The sequence below is a fragment of the Hemibagrus wyckioides genome, linkage group LG18 (genome assembly GCF_019097595.1).
Source record: "Hemibagrus wyckioides isolate EC202008001 linkage group LG18, SWU_Hwy_1.0, whole genome shotgun sequence".
Taxonomy (NCBI): Eukaryota; Metazoa; Chordata; class Actinopteri; order Siluriformes; family Bagridae; genus Hemibagrus; species Hemibagrus wyckioides.
The window spans coordinates 3798510-3817500 of record NC_080727.1 but is presented as its reverse complement, the minus strand read 5'-3'; the positions used below and the strand labels follow the sequence as shown (position 1 = coordinate 3817500).

At 40.4% G+C, this 18991-nt stretch overlaps 3 protein-coding genes across 3 annotated transcripts in view; 2 read left to right on the top strand and 1 right to left on the bottom strand.

Annotated features, from left to right (window-relative positions):
- Positions 1-4678, bottom strand: part of vps29 (VPS29 retromer complex component) — a 5259-nt gene extending 581 nt beyond the window's left edge. Inside the window, exons 1-3 of the mRNA XM_058415983.1 lie at positions 4570-4678; positions 1032-1223; positions 109-344 (exon numbers count right to left, since the gene is read on the bottom strand). Coding sequence (XP_058271966.1) covers positions 109-344; positions 1032-1223; positions 4570-4572 — 431 coding nt within the window. The 5' untranslated portion in view covers positions 4573-4678. The remainder of the gene's footprint in view (positions 1-108; positions 345-1031; positions 1224-4569) is intronic.
- A 535-nt stretch (positions 4679-5213) lies between these two features.
- Positions 5214-11550, top strand: gtf3c5 (general transcription factor IIIC, polypeptide 5). The gene is made up of 11 exons (XM_058415982.1): positions 5214-5487; positions 5883-6078; positions 6164-6362; positions 6553-6748; positions 7521-7625; positions 8288-8402; positions 8576-8656; positions 9351-9433; positions 9905-9987; positions 10078-10220; positions 11256-11550. Exons 1-11 carry the CDS (start codon positions 5314-5316, stop codon positions 11423-11425), a joined length of 1545 nt encoding a protein of 514 aa, XP_058271965.1. The 5' UTR covers positions 5214-5313; the 3' UTR covers positions 11426-11550.
- A 1434-nt stretch (positions 11551-12984) lies between these two features.
- LOC131369549 (bile salt-activated lipase-like) lies at positions 12985-17738 on the top strand. Its single transcript, XM_058416311.1, has 11 exons — positions 12985-13138; positions 13410-13557; positions 13949-14068; positions 14160-14357; positions 14579-14709; positions 14817-14924; positions 15313-15427; positions 15644-15830; positions 16045-16248; positions 16398-16595; positions 17469-17738. The coding sequence occupies exons 1-11, from the start codon at positions 13076-13078 to the stop codon at positions 17641-17643; spliced, it is 1647 nt and encodes a 548-aa protein (XP_058272294.1). The 5' UTR covers positions 12985-13075; the 3' UTR covers positions 17644-17738.
- Positions 17739-18991: the final 1253 nt, after the last annotated feature.

Sequence of the window (18991 nt, the reverse complement as noted above, 5' to 3'; positions counted from 1 at the left end):
TGATATGATTTTATACGTCTAGCAACACTTATAAACATTCCACACAGCACCTTTAAGGAAAAAAAGTAAAGTTTATGTCACAGAATTGTCATGAAGAAGGTGCTGTACCTTTCCAGTGCATTGTAAGCTCCTGTGGCTGAACCAGGGTTGATGTAAAATTTGTTCTCGTTCTCGAAGGCCTCAAACTTGTGCGTGTGGCCTGAGATGAGAATATCCACATCCAGCTGCCTCTGGAGAAGGGCGAGGCTGGCCATGTCACCCCATGGGATCACCTGGTGCCCGTGGATCAGACCGATCTTAAATTGGCCCACAGTTACCACCTTCTGCTCAGGATAGTTCAGATTCTGTAGCAAAAAAAAGATAATGTTTTATTGTTAATGTTTTTCTATACTGTATACACCGATCAGGCATAACATTATGAGCAGTGAGAGGTGAAGGGAATAAGACTGATGATCTCCTCATCATGGCACCTGTTAGTGGGTGGGATATATTAGACAGCAAGTGAACATTTTGTCCTCAAAGTTGATGTGTTAGAAGCAGGAAAAATGGACAAGCGTAAGGATTTGAGCGAGTTTGATGAAGGGACAAATTGTGATGGCTAGACCACTGGATCAGAGCATCTCCAAAACTGCAGCTCTTGTGGGGTGTTCCCGGTCTGCAGTGGTCATTGTCTATCAAAAGTGGTCCAAGGACGGAACAGTGGTGAACCGGTGACAGGGTCATGGACAGCCAAGGCACACTGATGCACGTGGGGAGTGAAGGCTGGTCCGTGTGATCTGATCCAACAGACGAGCTACTGTTGCTCAAATTACTGAATAAGTTAATGCTGGTTCTGATAGAAAGGTGTCAGAATACACAGTGCAGGACGGGTCAGCAAAAGGTGGACCAACACGGTATTCGTCAGGTGGTCATAATGTTATGCCTGTGTATTCAGTGTATACAAGCCACTATATCTAAATAAATATTTTCCAAGAATCTTCAGACAGAAAATAAGACCCAATATCTGTTTGTGTAACAACAGTAAACACCACCTCATCGAAGTCTCCTCTGACGATGTGCACATCTCCAGCCAGGGTCTTCAGGTAGTCGTAGCTCTCCTTTGTACAGAGGTTGCCAGTGCAGAGGATGTGCTGAATCTTGCCAGGCACCAGCAGCTTCTTAAACTTTGCTGGTAGAGTGTTGCATCTGTGAGGAATGTGCAGGTCACCTAATACAAGGACCAACTGGAGATATATAATGAACAGTGAGTTAGACTGCCAGCAGGAGCAAGACGTTAGAATCTAAGCTAATCAAAGCTAACAGATTGTATTGATTATCATTGATATCAATCACCAGGAGCAAGTCTGTCAAGGAGATCAAATCTAACTCAGATCTAAGTGGACCTTAAAGGGATTCAATGATTGTAGGCTTTCACAGTATTATGTCATACTAATAAAACATATAACTGTCCAAATATTAGACAAATAAAGCTTCTGGAACCTTCTACTGGAGCGATGAGGCTAATGTAGCCAACAAGTAAGGAATGTTTATAGCCACTAGCCCAGAATTGTGTCATTCATTCAGGCCTATTCAGTACTCTGGTCAGTGCCTGAGTGAGGTGCTGGAAACATTCCACACTGAAAAGCAAAACCTTCAATACATTGCTCGTATCTCAGCAGGGTTTTTTTTTTTTTGGGCAATTAAATGTTTCAGAAGTAAATATGTACTGCAATTCACTGTCATCAGTGTGATGCAGTCATGACACTGAAAAGCATTCACAGTCAAGAGACTATGGAGAAGGGGTGGGGCTAAAACACCTGTCAATCATTCAAGATCATCCACGCTATTGGCTCATTCACTGTTTATTGTGGGACACAGTTTTTTTAATGTATTTTTAAGTGACAGTGTACTTCAAGGACAAAATGTGGCATTTTTACACAAATTTTGTGTAAAGCAAACAGGCCACACCTCCTACCAGAGTCTGGGAGTGCAGGAGGGAAGGGAATCCCCTCAGGGGAATCCCCTGCAGGATTTTGTAATTTTGCGATGGCAAAAATAACAGTAAAAAATCAAGCAAACGCCGTAGTGTTCTGAAAAGCACTCTTCGTTGCACGTGTATCGAACGTGAGTACCGCTCTTATGGAAAGTCATTACATATCTATCTTCACAACAATCCTGTGCTTCACCAAGTCAAGCAGTTTTATAGATATCGGTGCGTGATTCACGTGAACTTTCCTTACTTGTTTGCTACATTACCTTCACTGCTCCAGTACAAAATTAAACAGGAAGTTAAAACAAAACTGGCTGGATCAGCTTACATTCTAATACATTACTGATGAAGTCATAACACTTATATATACATGTATATACACTACGGATAAACCTATAACAGTGCATTTATCACACATTAGCTGAGAGGAGGTTACCAAGAAAGTCCCAGGACACCTTTACTTGTGTTTCTTACAACAAGCAGAAGTCAGACTAGATCCAACAGCCTCACAGAGAGCAGCGTTACTACAGCCGTCACCATTAGTCTGCAATAGAAGCCTCGGTAAAGCAGGGTGGAGGGAGTGGAGGGGCACTTACTCTGTGACCAGCCTGAGCACAAGGCAGTTGATTGGAGACAGGATGGGAGACAGTGCATGAGGAAGAGGTGGAGGAGGAAGAGCAGGATGAGGAGGAGGAGGAGGAGGAGGAGTGGGGGACATCGAGAGATCAAAACGGTGCATAATCACAAATAAAGGAACACAAACAATACAAGATGGTGTGAGACAGAGAAGGAAACTGAAATACCAAACGAATATCAAGTGAATAATTCAAACATAAATGAGATGTTAGTTGATAACGGTTAATTAAAGGTTAGAGGTGTGGGGTTAGTGGGAAACTTTAGCGGCTAAATGATTTATTTATTTTTTTTAGTCAACATGAGATGAAGGTAGACTAGAACCCATAAGAGGTGGTTTAGGAAAGTGAAAAGGTTTAAATCTAAAGGACAAGTTGTTAAAGTGAGTACTGATAATTTGTTAAATGAAATTGAACACATTATTTAATGATGCCTTGCTCTGACTGTTTTGAGGAACGACACTAATGCTGATGTAAGAATATGGCTTGTATATAAACCTTTATAATTAGCTCGATCTTTAGACCAAGAGAAACGTGATCCTTCGGGAAGCAAATGTTTGTGAACAGAGCATACGGATGAAGAGATACACTACATTGGCAAAAGTTTTGGGACACCCCTCCAAATCATGGAATTCAGGCGTTTGGTTTTCTTTTTTTTTTTTTTTTTTCTCAGAGGTTCGGCTTGGCCCTTTAGTTCCAGTGAAAGGAACTCTTAATACCAAGACATTTTGAACAATTTCATGCTCTGAACTTTGTGGGAACAGTTTGGGGATGACCCCTTCCTGTTCCAGCATGACTGTGCACCAGTGCACAAACCAAGGTCCATAAAAACATGGATGAGAGAGTTTGGTGTGGAGGAACTTCACACAAGTCCTGACCTCAACCTGATGGAACACTTTTAGGATGAATTAGAGCAGAGACTGTGAGCCAGGCCTTCTCATCCAACATCAGTGTCTGACCTCACAAATGTGATTCTAGAGGAATGGCCAAAAATTCCCATAAACACACTCCTAAACCTTGTGGAAAGCCTTCCCAGAAGAGTTGAAGCTGTTACAGCTGCAAAGGGTGGGACAACTCCATATTACATTCATGTGCATGTGAAGGCAGACGTCCCAGTTTTGACCTGGCTCACAGTCTCCACTCTAATTCATCCCAAAGGTGTTCTATGGGGTTGAGGTCAGGACTCAAGTCAAGTTCCTCCACACCAAACTCGCTCATCCATGTCTTCATGGACCTTGCTTTGTGCACTGGTGTGCAGTCATGTTGGAACAGGAAGGAGTCATCTCCAAACTGTTCCCATAAAGTTGGGAGCACGAAATTGTCCAAAATGTCTTAGTATGAAGCTGAAGCATTAAGAGTTCCTTTCACTGGAACTAAGGGGCCGAGACCAACCCCTGAACTCAATGATTTGGAGAGAGGTGTCCCAATACTTTTGGCAATATAGTGTATGAGAGCTGAACAGACTGAAGGACTAAAGCTCTGCACACTCTTGACAGTAAACAGATGACCAGGCAAACAAACATCAGAAACCCCATGGTGTGATCTAAATAAATAAATAAATAAATAAATGAGTTAATGAAATAACTGAGCATGACATGATGTTAGCCGACGTTAGCTTAAGTCTTTAGGAATGAGATTCTTTTTTGTCTCATTTATGAGTCATGCCACTCTCCATAAATAAAAATAAGAATAACAATGATTTAGAAACGAAATATGGATTAAAACGTCAAATAAAAGAGTCTGGCTGTAAATAATTTTAAACGGGAACACCGAACTCCAGTTCCAGCAAATGGAAGAGTCATGTGATATTATGGATGAAGCTAGTCAGCTAGCTCGCTAACTAGCTAACGGCTAATAATATTGTCTATCTTCCGGTCTTATATTACATTTTGTATTCTGTACGAATTTACTGCTAGATGATTACCGTCTTGTCGCAGATCCTGTAAGTGTAAAACTGAAAAATCGTACCATTTTGTCGGAGCTGTATGTTTCTTCTGAAGCGCAGGAAGCGACTGACGGCCTGCTGAAATCAGGTTGCCAGATTGGTACATATCACGGGTATGATTCATAAATATAGTCCATTGCTTCTGAATTCAATACATTGCTCCTAGTCTGTATTGTATAAATATAAATAATTATAAGGAAAAACCTTATACATGTGCTTATTTTTAAAACGTGGACCTCGCTAAGATTTGATTTCATTTATGTTTTGGGAACAGCGCTGACTTACCCATGTTAACCAAAAGATTACGTTTTCGGGAAGTTGATGAAGAAATGGCCCTTTTTGTTTCTGAAGATAAAAAAGAAAATTATTTATTTCAATGGTTAACATACATATTATATATATTAATAGAAATATGTTAAATATCGTATTTCAAAATTTCACAATCTGGCAACACATGAAACTGACAGGTTTCCAGCCGTTTCAAAATAACAGATCTTATTTTGGTTTATAATGTTGTGTACTAAAAGCTTAGTCGGTTTTCGTAAAAATCCGCAGTATTTTTGAAAGAATGAGTTTGGATTTGTAGAGATCTTTAAAAATATTTGATCCGATTTTTGAGTTTTCTCTAGTTCACGTTCGTCGAAAGCGGAACTACATATATTAAGTGCAGTTTGCACCAGGAATGTTTCAGGAGTTGCTCATGTTGACTACAGTGAAGATGTTGACATGAGTGTGTGTGTTGATTTGGCTAGTTTAATGTTATAATAATGGACGCGGTAATAAACACAACCTCATCAGCCACTGAAGCTGAGTGTAACCGTGAAGAAGCTGCGACGCTGCCGTTATCAGAGACCAGGCTGGTTTGTGTTGAATATCCAGGTTTGGTTAATAATGTGGACAAAATGCTGGAAACTGTTGGAGGGGAACAGGGTCTGTCCAAGGTGATCATTTATCTATCTTCGTATTTTAAAATAAAACCTTTTTCTCTTTAACATTGTACCAAATGACAGCAACAATAATATGTCTCTTACACAGAGACCTGCTCTAGCCAGATTACTGGCAACGTGACAATTAATTGATTTATTTACTTTAAGAGAGAAAGGAAAAAAGATATTAGCTATCCTACAGTTTTACAGCTGTTGTAGTGTAAGTTATAACAGGAAGAAACTCATTAGAGTGTAAAGTATATTGGTTAATAAATAAAATCTTGTTGCAGCAGTATAAGAAGAATTTTTTCATTATATGTTTAGATATGAGCATAATGTATATGCGTTAGATTAAGTATCATTCGTATGCGGTATTGTGTCTTATTTCTCCATCTCACCTTTTTTAACAGACGTATGGAGACTCGTCCAAACGTCTGGAGCTGCGTTATCGTCCTAAAGACCCTTACTGTCACCCTGTATGTGGAAATCGCTATTCTTCCACCAACCTGCTCATCCGAGTACGGCGCAGAACAAACAGACGCACTGGGGAATCTCACATGGTCATGGAGATCCTGGGCCTCATAGACACCACTTATAAATTTCAAGGTACGCTCCTCTATCTGATGTTCCATTAATATTAATAAAAAAAATTTCTTACAACTGAACACAAACCTGCTTATTTTTCATCAAGGAATGGCAGATTTTCAGTACCTGGCTATGCACAGAGAGGCTGATGGATCCCAGATCTCTTTGTATGACAAGATCTTGTTGCGCAAACCTGAAAAGAAGGAGTTCTTTGACCAAGATGTGCCGCTCTTCATCCCACCTCCCATTTTCTCTCGTCTGGATAACCCGGTGGATTACTACTACAGGCCGGATGTTGCTCACAAGTAAGCATGCTATGAATCGTATTATAAAGTATCGAGCATGTGGATTTCAAGTGTTATTGCATCATAAAATATAAGAGCCAATCATATTCCAGTATGCCATATTCCGGTATGTTTCTTTAATCTTTGTAGTTGAATCAGTTCACCGATCACCTGTGTTCTTTGTAGCCAAATCATTTCCATCACTTTACAGGGAAGGAAACGCTTCGCATTTGATCTCCAAAGAGAACCTGATCGGTCCGAACCGAGCCCGGAGAGCCCACAATGCCATTTTTGTGAATTTTGAAGATGTGGCTATTCCCACTGAGCCACTAGAGGCTGCTAAAAGGAACTGGCGCAAAAATGCTATGCACCACAGTGACCTCAGGGCAGAGGAGGAAATGAGGAAGGTACGTTTTTAAAGACCTGTGATGGAAATATTTTACTTACATTTTACTTTACGAGTGTTTTTCAATTCAGTTCAATTAAATTTTATTTGTATAGCGCTTTCAACAATGGACAATGGTCTCAGCTTCACAGAACATAAGAGATGTAGTATAAAAAGTTCAAGATTAATATTCATTCATTCATTCGTTCATTCATTCACTGTCTTCCACTTATCCGGAGCCGGGTTGCAGGGGCAGCAGTCTAAGCAGGGATGCCCAGCCTTCCCTCGGGTGTCTCTCGGCTGAACTGGGAAAAAAAGAAAGATTAATATTTGACTTATATTTAAAATCTATTTGTATTTATCCCTAATGAGCAAGCCTGAGGCGACTGTGAGATGGTAAGAGGAAGAAACCTTTAGCGGAACCAGACTCAAAAGGGAACCTCATCCTCATTTGGGTGACACCAGAGAGTGTGATTATAAATTATTTTAAAACCTGGAAAGTGTGATTACGAATAATATCCTTTCTACAGTCATATACAGTCAGTTGGAGTAACCGGGAGCTCCTGAGCAACTCATAAAAAGCTTATATATAGGTTCATATAAGCATATACGTAGATACACCCTCCAATTGCTCCTATCTTCAATTATGCACTCATTTAGAGTCATATTAGGATCTGACACGAACAGCTAATACCATCCTCTATATGCTATGGGAAAAAAAGTCAGCTTGAATGTCCTCCATTTCATATATTCATGGTATGTTTAGTTATATGTGACTGTATTTCCTCCCACAGCTGTTTGAAAGACGGCCCATATGGTCCCGCAACGCCATCAAAGCCAACATCAACATTCACCCGGAGAAGCTGAAGATCCTGCTCCCCTTTCTGGCATATTACATGGTGAGAAACTAGCTAGGAAACAATTATCAATACATGTCTGGAGTTGAGGTTTAAAAGTTGGGATAGAAGTCACATGGCTTCGTAGCAGATCTGTCAGCACCATGTATAGGCTTTTCAGTGTCATTTAATATATTAATAAGGAATAAAATTTGCTCTGTGTTTGCTCCTGTGTGTGTGTGTTTGTGTCTGTGTGTTTGCGTCTGTATGTTTGTGTGCGCGTTTGCTACTGCGTGTGTGTGTTTGCTCCTGCGTGTGTGCGTATTCTCCTACATGTGTGTGTGTGTGTGTATGTATTCTCCTACACGTGTGTGCTTTTGTCTGCTTGTGTGTGTGCTTGTGCCTGCGTGTGTGTGCTTGCGTCTGCGTGTGTGTGTGTGCTTGCCTCTGCTTGTGTGTGTGTTTGTGTCTGCGTGTCTGTGTGTTTGCGCCTGTGTGTTTGCGTCTGTTGTTTGTATCTGCATGTTGCGCCTGTGTTACGTCTTTGTGTGTGTGTTTGCGTCTGCATTTGTGTGTTTGCACTTTCATGTGTGTGGTTCTGTCTGCATATGTGTCTGCGTCTGCACGTGTCTGTGATTGCATTTGTGTGTGTGTGTGTGTGCGGCTGTGTGTGTTTCCGTCTGCTTGTGTATTTGTGTGTGTATATGTTTGTGTCTGCTCATCAGTTAACTGGGCCATGGAGAAGCCTGTGGGTGAGGTTCGGTTACGATCCCCGTAACCACCCAGAGGCCAAAATGTACCAGGTTCTGGATTTCCGAATCCGCTGTGGAGTGAGACATGGTGAGGAGCTCAGAATTCACAACTACATGTTCAACACGGGTCTATGAACTCTATCAGTCTATTCTATACATATCATATTTTAATAAAATCATTTCATTTGGAATAGAATTTCTCTTAGTAATAATATCAATGCTTTGTTTCTCTCTCCATTGTTTCTCTGTCCCCCTCCCTAGGACACAGCTTCAATGAAATACCAGTAAAGGCTAAAAGAAGTGCTTACCAGTACAATCTTCCCACTACGGTCAACAAGGCAGGTGAGGCAATTCTTAATATTTATCTGGAGATCCTGCTGTTCCTGTGAGATGTGGAGATGTTTTCTATGCCATTGTTTTTGTTTTGGTCATTTATTAGGGATCCTGTCTAGCAATGCTAGCTGTTTGAAGGAAACATCCTTCAAATCAAACAACTGCTGGAGCTTTATCTTGCTTATCTTCTTTATGGAAAAATACTGGGATTTTCACTCAGCATGCACTTTATTAGGAACATCAGTACACCTACACATGCCTCCAAAGGACGCAGGGTCACCGAAACCCATCAACCGAAGTATTTTTCCAATCTGAAAACTGTCCAGTTAAGGGCTGTCCATTGTAGCATCAGATTCTGTTCTGTTCTGTTCATCATGATTGCAAAGAGAATCATGATTAGAGTAGCCTTCCTGTCAGCTCGAACCTGTCTGGCCGTTCTCATCATCCTGCGTGTGTGTAGTTGTTTGTGAAAACCCCAGGAGGTCAGCAAATACTGGAACCTGCACATGTGGCACCAAGATCACATTCTGACGTTTGATTTTCATCCATTGCACTGCTGCCACATGATTGGCTGATTAGAAAACTGCATATAAGTGGGCAGGTGTACAGGTGTTTCTATTAAAGTGGACAGTGAGTCTGCTGTAGTATGGTAGAGCATTGTTTCTTTTCCACTGATTCAGATTTCCTTTAATGGTTCCTTTAGCCCCTCAGGCAGCTAGTTTGAAGGACATCACCCATGACGGTTCATCCAGCTCCGTGTCTTCATCATCAAAATACATCCTTAAGGTAAAAATGAGATCTATTCTTTCTTTTAGGCAACATTTTATATTCAGTTAATGTTGGAGAACATCCAGGAAACAAGTTCCTGTTATCACTTACAGCTAGAAACCTTTGTTTTTCATCATCAGCCTTTCTTTTATTCTCTTTCTTGAATTTAATAGGACAATAAACACAGCTTATTATTTACAGACAAACTGAAAATTATTTCTTCCTTTTCTTTCTTAAGTCTTACTTTTAACCTAAAATGCCGTTTTAATCTCCAAAAAAAGGAGACTTTCAAAAAATAATCAGTAAATATCTCCTCACCTAAAATCAGGTCAATCAGCGCAACAGTTTTTACAACAGTTTATGTAGAGGTTGCCAGATTGTTCCTCTCAGTTGAATTCAGTAGAGGATTTTGTATTGCCAGGTATTAAAAAACCCCACAACAATTAGTGAGATATCTTGAGACCCATCAGGTTTTTTTTTTTATTACAGGATTCGGTTTACATATTCCGTGAGGGAATGTTACCACCCTACCGACAGATGTTTTACCAGCTGTGCGATCTGGATGTAGAGACGTAAGAGAGACATTTGAAAGATGAATATGATAACCATGTACAGCTTTAAAGAAGTGTCTTTATTGACCGTGACTTCACCATGTTTGTCAGAATTAAGAACATCATCCATAAAAACGACGGGAATGAGGAGGTGTGTGACGAGCGCGACGGCTGGTGTTTGCCGCGGACTGCGGACGAGCTCAGAAACATCATCTCCTACATGATCGCGCAGGTGGCACGGGCAAAAAGACCTTGTAAGTGCTTGGGGTACAAAGGCGTTGGTTTAGGATAAAGCTGGGTTTTATGCTAAGTTTCATCGCTGTAAGATTTGGTGGCTTTTGAAGGAATACAAACCAGCATGTATATATTAGAGGTGTCACATAATGGCACTATACCTATTTAGGGCTCCAAATATTTGTAGCTGCATTCAATCTAATGCTGAAGTGTGTGTGTGTATGCTTCCTTAACCTCAGCTACATCCCTCGAGTTTATAATTAGTCTCAACTACAGATGTTTTCCAGGCTGTTCTTTCAAAGTCATTCATTTCTAACTTATTTATTTGCTTCTATTACTCAATATCTAAAGAAATTCATGGCCTAATTTAAACCACTGCTATCCTGGCCATACAAAATGTACAGAAAATGTGCTTGGGAATTAAGACAATATTGCACATAATATGATATTAACGTACATATTGTGAATTGGGATAGTCCATATAATAACACAGTAATACAGTCAGTGTTCATTGTGTCAGCTCTGCTCTCTACTGAAAGGGGAGGAGTTATAGAGTTTGATGGCCGCTGCTAGGAAAGACCTCTTCGGTGGTCTCACTATGGCTGAACGTGCTCCGGGTAGGACTGCGGTGTCGCATGCAGGGGGTGTGACGCATTATCAAGGACACTGAGAAGTTTCCTCAGCATTCTTCTCACAGACATCTCCACCTGAGACTCCAGGGCCTGCTTTCCTAATATGCTTTTTGAGTCTGTTGGCCAATGGGAGTGAAGACAGTAGAGTGCATGGGATCTGTGGCAAAGTGCATACACTGCTTCTCCTTCATCTCATATGATCCACTGGTGAATTTTATATATATAAAAACGCCAAATCTGCATCCCGAAGTCTTTATCTTAGCAGCTACGCCACCCGCTGATAAACGGTGTTGCTATGGCAACCTGTAGTAGGAAAACTTACTGGCTACTTCATAGTACAGAGATTGGTGACTTGCAGCTACAAAATTACTTGTCTACTTCCTTTTTTTTTTTTTGATATATATATATTATTTTTGTCCCCAGCTCTGTCTACCCCGAAGCTGAGGCCTGTCCGGGCCGGCCGTAAAATCGAAGAGAGCGACGAGGATGAAGATGACATCGATGACAATGAGGACGAGGATGATTTCGATGAAGATTACAAGCCTGACGGGAGTGAAAATGAAATGGAGACAGAAATGCTTGATTACATGTAAATTAGACCGTTTAAGTTGACTTAAGTTACCTGTTTAATGTGGAATATGTATGTTTTTATATATATTAAAATAAAAAAGTCTTTTGTAAGAGAATTATTTGTTCAAAGGCTTGGGGGGGGGTTCAAATTGTGTACTGTTGAATAAATAAATAAAGAAAGAAATGTTTTGGCTGGAATATTTTTTAACAATAGTCATATCACTGACATAAAAGAAGGATATGTGAACCGGTGCGTACCGACAGTCCTGACTTATTTGCAGTAATGAATGCGAAAAGAGATAAAGCTGCAGAAATGTGTTTAGAAACGCAGCAGGTGTGTGTTTAGAGAGAGAGAGACGCAGGTGTAAGCTGGCAGGTCATTATCAGGACTTGTACCTTCTGCAATTCCGGTATTGGAACACATCTTTTCATGGCTACACAGTGTTCCCTGTTCATACAGTGCTTCAGTTAGCAATAAAACTATATATTCAGTGACAGGATGGCGTCTGTTAATGTACGAAGGTGCTTATCTTTGTATAGCAGGACGTCCTGAAGTGTTTTATTCCCTTTGTTCCACAGCAGTTTGCAAACGTCTTATTAAATTTAAGAAAAAACTTGAAACTTTCTTGTACATGACAATAAATCATCATCGATCATTTATATAATACAACCGTAAATAATGGACGAAATACTGTCTAATATTTTTTTTAATGCGCTGTTATTATTATTCATTTTATTATTAATCAGCTCTATTGAATGCAATCAAAATGTGGACATAGTGGAGGATATTGTGCACACGCAGGACGCTAAATTATTATGTATTCTAAGTGATTAAAACGTTTTCAACTTTGTTTCTGGTCCAAAAGTGACGTAGTTGGAGATATTTCAATGTTGTGCACAGAACAAGTTGTCACGTACTTTATACCTATAAAGCAATTCAGTTTAACTTGATTTTATGTATAGTGCTTTTAATGCTAAACATTTTTATTAAACTAAAAAAAATCTTATAAAGAAATTCTGTATAAAAATGCTTAAGTTTATATTTATCCCTAATGAGCTAGCAACGGTGAAGGAAAAAACGAAAAAATGCTCAGAGATGATATGAGGAAGGAACCTTCAGACTCTAAAGACTCTCATCTGTGTTATATATCATTTCATTTCTTAAACTGTACATATAAACACCTGTGTCTCTTTATTTTCTCCTGTGAAGTTAATAAAACCAAAATGCTGATTGTTGGACTTTCTGTCTGTTACAAAGCACCGACACTGGAGACTCCTTCCAACAAAACTAACTGTACTAGACATGGACAAAAGCTGAGCCGTTCATGAAGTCTCCCATGGCTTGTCTTTCATGTTATTTGACTTGGAGCTCACTTGCAATATTGCAGCAAGCGCATTTTGAAATTGAACCTCCTTTTCAGACCTCCAGCGCTTTTTCCCCCTTGAAATCAAACCTCCTGAATGCTGTAAGCTTTTTGTCGTTCATTTTTTTTTATAACCATGAGAACTAAAGATAAGGAGACACGTGTTGGCCCTTGAAATAAAAATAGCACTATGCAAATTTGACTCTGCATATCTCTGAGCAGAGATCTGAGTAGATAGGTATATATATATATATATATAAGGTGAATTAACGATCCCTGCTCGTACTGCTGTGTCTAGTGTGAGAAGAGATGGCTGTTTTGGGAATTTTAGCGGCTTTGGGGCTTTTCCTGAGCGCCGTAAATGCATCTTCGGTGAGTCCGAAGCTTAAAACTGAAATTTGACTTGATGTGAATAAAATGTGCTTTGATATTCTCCCAAAAACTTTGGTTAAAAAGAATAAAAAGTTGATTTTATGTTATAGTTTTCGACAACAAAACTGTATTTTAAATATTAAGGACCAAATTCATTTTGCTTAATATTGATTTATCTATGAATTCTATTCATTTGGGTCATATTTTCATAAAATTCAATAGAATAATTTTGAATTGTGTGTGTGTGTGTGTGTGTGTGTGTGCACCATAGCTCGGAGCTGTATACACAGAAGGAGGGTTGGTTGAGGGGAAGAATCATAAACTAGGACTCTTCCGCTCTATGGACGTCTTTAAGGGTGTCCCATTCGCCGCACAACCCGTCCGGTTCCAGAAACCGACTCCTCATCCGGGCTGGAGTGGTGAGTTTAACCACTTCCTTCTTGGTTCACTACTTATTTTAGTTTAGTGATCATTTCAACCTTTTTTTCTCGAGGAGTAGTATGTGAGAATGTGGAAATACATTAGTACATATTTTCTAATTTGTAGTAATCAGGCATGTGCCATATGTTCAAAGTGATCGGGGTCAAAAAAAGTTAAAATCTGGACACAAAGCCTATTTAAATAGATTAGAATTATATTTGATTGTGCCATGAAATTTCTGTTTAGTGTAGGTTTCCTCCAGTTTCTTTGGTTTCCTCTTCACTTGTAAGTGTGTGTGTGTGTGTGTGAGTGTAAAGTACTTTCTGAAGATGAATGTATAATATATAACATAGAGTGCCTAAAACATGAACTTCCTGTGTTTCTGTGCAGGTGTCTTGAAAGCCCTCGACTTTCCGAAGAGATGCCTGCAACTGAACCTGATTCAGAGCGGAACCCGTGGCAGTGAGGACTGCCTGTACCTCAACATCTGGGTCCCACAAGGCCGTAAGAGTAAGAATGCGACTATCAGCTGCTAGGATTCTACCACTAGACTCAGAACTAACGTTGAAGCTATAGTGTACCATAACCTGTTTCTGTGTAGTTTCTACTGGCCTCCCTGTCATGGTTTACTTCTTCGGTGGTGGCTACCTGGTCGGTGGCTCTCAGGGTGCAAACTTCTTGGATAACTACCTGTACAGTGGAGAGGAGATTGCTGACCGGGGAAACGTCATTGTGGTGACCGTCAACTATCGTGTCGGGGCGCTCGGATTTCTCAGTACCGGGGATTCGGATTTGCCTGGTGAGAATCGAAAGCTTGATGTTATCTACTATATGGTCATCTACTTTTATACAACTGGGACATTTTACTGTGTTTATGGTTCAGTCTTTATCTGTTCTCTCCTTTGTCGAGAATTCAACATCTCTGTGTTAAAGACCTATTTTGAGAAACCAGAATTAGTCTGCTTCCTCAAAATAATGTCATAAAATAGTGTGATAAAATGACCATGCTTTGGTTTTTAGGAAACTATGGTCTCTGGGATCAGCAAGCTGCCATCGCCTGGGTGCACAGGAACATTAAGGCTTTCGGAGGAGATCCAAACAACATCACCATCTTTGGAGAGTCTGCCGGAGCGGCCAGTGTGAGCTTTCAGGTATGAGTCACATCGTTGCTTCTTCGATCCTATATCCTGTATGGCTATTTCTATTTCCTATGTAAGATGAAATGTGTGTGTGTGTGTGTGTGTGTGTGTGTGTACAGATGCTGACCCCCCACAACAAAGGCTTGATTCGCAGAGCTATTTCCCAGAGTGGTGTTGCTCTCTGTCCTTGGGCTGTTAACAGAAATCCTAGAGCCTTTGCTGAAGAGGTAACCATGCTAATGATATGACATGATCAATCAATCAATTTACAACACAACTCGGTATTTTTTAATGAATCGTATCTAGGTTTGTAATCAATGTAGCTTAATCTCTTACATTAGAACTTTAGTACAATGTGCTATCTCTAAAAGTATAAAAAAAACTTGCACATACCACTGCCCAGTGTGTTTCACCTGTACATTTACCTGTTAGCTTTAATTCAGGTCAAGAAAAAAATCTGTCATGAAAATAGATCAATAACCAAAAACATTGATCATTCATGGTGGATTTTTCTTTTATACTGTTTGTATCAACAGTCATATAGTGTATGGATCATTTAGGAAAAAGGAGGAAAGGATATGTTATAATAAAGTGGTTTTCTTTACACACTGGCAGGTTGCTAAGAAAGTGGGCTGCCCCACTGATCAGACCATGGCAGCTTGCCTGAAGATGACTGACCCTGTCGAGATAACTCTTGCTGGTACCCTTAACCTGAAAGGTTCTGCAACAAGTAAGCACTTTCCTTTCACCAAATGCAACAGCTTCTTTAATACTGGATAAGTTGTCTTGAAAAGTTTCGGATATAACTTTTCAACCATGAAACTGAGTGTAATCCATTGTCCTGAGAGTTGAAGCAAAGGTTATCTTCAAGTTGCGTTGACTTGAGTTGATTTGGATGCAATAACTGATTGAAGTTGCCATGATCAAGTGTGAAATCCCCCTTTAGACCCCATTGTGAAGAACCTGGCTCTCGCCCCTGTGCTTGATGGCGATTTCCTCCCCAGTGACCCCAGCCTCCTGTTCAGTAACGCAGCTGACGTCGACTACATCGGCGGAGTTAACAACATGGACGGACACATTTTCACAGGCTTCGATGTTCCTTCTGTCAACCAGCCTCTCCAGCCTACGCCTGTGTAAGAAAGACTCCCTGTTATCACTTACATTACAGCAGCTATTAAAATGTCATTACTTTCTGTTCATGTTAATAACACGAGAATGCACCATTGACTTATATCAATGATTTCTTCCTGTTATTTTATTCATAGGTTATGTGCAGTGTCCACCATAAAAATGAGAGCTGTTACTATAGAAACAGTAATGTATTCCTTTTTTGTTCCTTCAACACAGTGAAGACGTCCATGCTCTCCTGACTGCTTTGACCAGTGATAAAGGCCCGGAAGCTTCAGCAGCAGCTTATGAGCAGTACACTGCTAACTGGGGAAGTAAGCCTGGCAAGGACGACATCAAAAAGACAATCGTAGACATCGAGACAGACTACACCTTCCTGGTGCCGACGCAGACGGCTCTGTATCTACATGCCAAACATGCCAAGTGTGTGAATCCTTATATAAGCTAAGAGCGGCAGTAGACATGTTTTATAATCTTGCTTGATTCCAACACAATTTCCTTCACTTACTTTTAAATCAGTTGTAAATGACCTGGATGACTTACAGACATCTTGTTTGTTGTTTCCTTGTCAGGACCGGACGTACTTATTCGTACCTGTTCTCCGAGCCCAGCCGCATGCCTGGCTATCCTATCTGGATGGGGGCTGACCATGCTGATGACCTGCAGTATGTGTTCGGAAAGCCTTTCACCACTCCCCTGGCCTACCTGCCCAAACATCGCAGAGTTTCCAAATACATGATCGCTTACTGGACCAACTTTGCCAAGACTGGGTAATACACCTTAAAGAGATCACTCATAATGGGTATTGTGTTTTTGTAGAAATCATGTTTTCTGTTTGCGGGGTGGACAAATCGGTGTGCACTGTGAGGACAGATGTATAGCTGAAATTTCAGCCAAGTGGAACCTCAGCATACGAATTTAATTTGTTCTGGAGGTCTTAAGGCCAAAGTGTGTATTGCAAAACAGATTTTCCCATTAGAAATAATGTAGATGCAGATAATCCCAAAAATATGATCAATATCACCAATACGAAACATATGGAAACTGTATGGCTGCTTACAAAGGACTGACCCAAGCCAAGCATTCCATGTCAAGGGTCCTTACAGGAAGTCGTGCCACCAAGCTTGGGCTAAAAATAGAACAGAGCACCAACGCCACCAATCTGTCAACAAAAAAAACGCCTCGCTTTCGTGGGTTGACTCTTTCGAAACAGCTTTCACTGAGTGAAAGACACTTCGGAAACTCTCTGCGGTTGGTTTTGCTTGGCTTTCCACTGATGCTAACAAGTTTTGAACGGCTCCCAAACCTACTTGCAACTTAGCCGGTGTTCGGTTTGTTGGTATGGCGAAAATGCTTCGTATGTCAATGCAAATTCTTTGCAAAATTTCAATTCTTAAGGTGAAAATTGTAAGGGAGGGCATTTGTATTCCAGGGTTCCACCATATTATGAAAATTTGTTTCACTTAATGCACTAGCTAACTGGCTAGACATATGTTACTACCTTACCTAGTTACTATTTTTAGCTTCTTCAATAAGGTTTTTGAACGAATCACACTGCAGCTGCTTCTTTTCCAGATTTCTAATTTGCCCAACATGGTGTGTTACTGACTTTGTATTTTATGCCCTCTCTTTCCTCTGCTCAGTGACCCCAACGTAGGTGATTCGGAGGTGCCTGTAGCCTGGCCCCAACTGAGTGAAGGCCACCAGTTTGTAGAAATCAATCACGACATGGGTAAGAACTCTATCAAGCAGAAAATGAGAGCTCGCTACGTCTACTTCTGGAGCACCACCTACACCAGCTTTCCCAACGTCAACTGAAAGTCTCCGCAGCTCTGTCTCTAGTTATCTCTGTCATGATGCATCGTGCAGTCACACTGACAGTTAATTGTATTCAATAAACCAAACTGTATGCACTTTGTTTTTTCTTTTGGTTTTGCTCTTTATAAAAATATCCCAGATTATGGGAGTTTAAAGAGAGTTCAAGATGGGGTAGTTGACACTTGATATCAATTAATCTTTAATATTTTGATTACCTGAAATAAAATGTCATTATTTTTTTTGCTTTATCACTCTTTTAGAAAAGTATACAGCTATACAGTATATTAACACATATTCATCATCTTCTGCTTTCATTTATTCAGTTTCACACTTCCATCCAAAAGATTTTCTAAAACTTAAAAATGTGTGTAAATATAAGTTTGTTGAACAGTTAGAACTCTGTGGTAATGTAATTAGGCTTAATCGCTTGGTCCTTCCTCCTAATGGTGTGTGTCAACCTTCCAGACAAACTTAACAACACATTATACCCAGTACTTTACAATTCAGCTGGACTGATATTTCTGGTCTCCAAATGAGGACACGTCCAAGAAAAAGAGGACATCTTGTCACTCATGTCACACTCGAAGGAAAGAAAAGTTAAATATAGAACCTTTAATGGCTCTATGTGGAAAATATTCTTGCATCATTGAACACTTCACCTACATCATTTAAACAGTACTTGTGTCATTATAAAACTAGGAATAAAACGGACTAGTGTTGATAAATCATCTAGAAGGTACAGGAGTTTAAGTACTTGGGGTCAACAGTCCAGTGTAATGGAGAGTGTGGGGAAAGAGGTAAAGAAGCAAGTGCAGGCAGTTTAGAATGGGCCATGCTGTATGGTTTAGAGGCAGTGTCACTGAGGAAGAAACAGGAGTCAGAGCTGGAGGTAGAAGAGCTGAAGATGTTGAGGTTCTCTTTGGGAGGGACACGGTTGGACAGGATTAGGAACAAGTACATCAGAGGGACAACTCATGTTGGACGTTTGGGGGACAGAGTTAGGGAGGCCAGGTTAAGATGGTTTGGACATGTTCAGAGGAGGGAGAGTGAGTATATTGGTAGGAGAATGTTGGACATGGAGCTGCCAGGCAGGAGGCAAAGAGGAAGGACAAAGAGGAGGTATATGGATGGAATAAATGAGGATATGAAGCCAGTGGGAGCAAGTGTTGAGGATGCAGAAGATAGGGATAGGTGGAGAGACATGATTCGCTGTGGCGACCCCTGAAGGGAAAAGCCGAAAGAAGAAGTAAACCATCTCATAAATCATAGTCACTTTTCCGGATAGATATTCTCACAGAAACTACCCTGGAAATGCTCTAAATTCTGGAATAATCCATTCCTGATTCCC

Coding starts and splice junctions, on each gene's coding strand:
- LOC131369549 (XM_058416311.1), top strand. CDS start 13,076: ATGGCTGTTTTGGGAATTTTAGCGGCTTTGGGGCTTTTCCTGAGCGCC. Junction 13,139..13,409: donor GCGCCGTAAATGCATCTTCG/GTGAGTCCGAAG, acceptor TGTGCACCATAG/CTCGGAGCTGTATACACAGA. Junction 14,710..14,816: donor CGGCCAGTGTGAGCTTTCAG/GTATGAGTCACA, acceptor GTGTGTGTACAG/ATGCTGACCCCCCACAACAA.
- gtf3c5 (XM_058415982.1), top strand. CDS start 5,314: ATGGACGCGGTAATAAACACAACCTCATCAGCCACTGAAGCTGAGTGT. Junction 6,363..6,552: donor AGGCCGGATGTTGCTCACAA/GTAAGCATGCTA, acceptor ATCACTTTACAG/GGAAGGAAACGCTTCGCATT. Junction 6,749..7,520: donor CAGAGGAGGAAATGAGGAAG/GTACGTTTTTAA, acceptor TTCCTCCCACAG/CTGTTTGAAAGACGGCCCAT.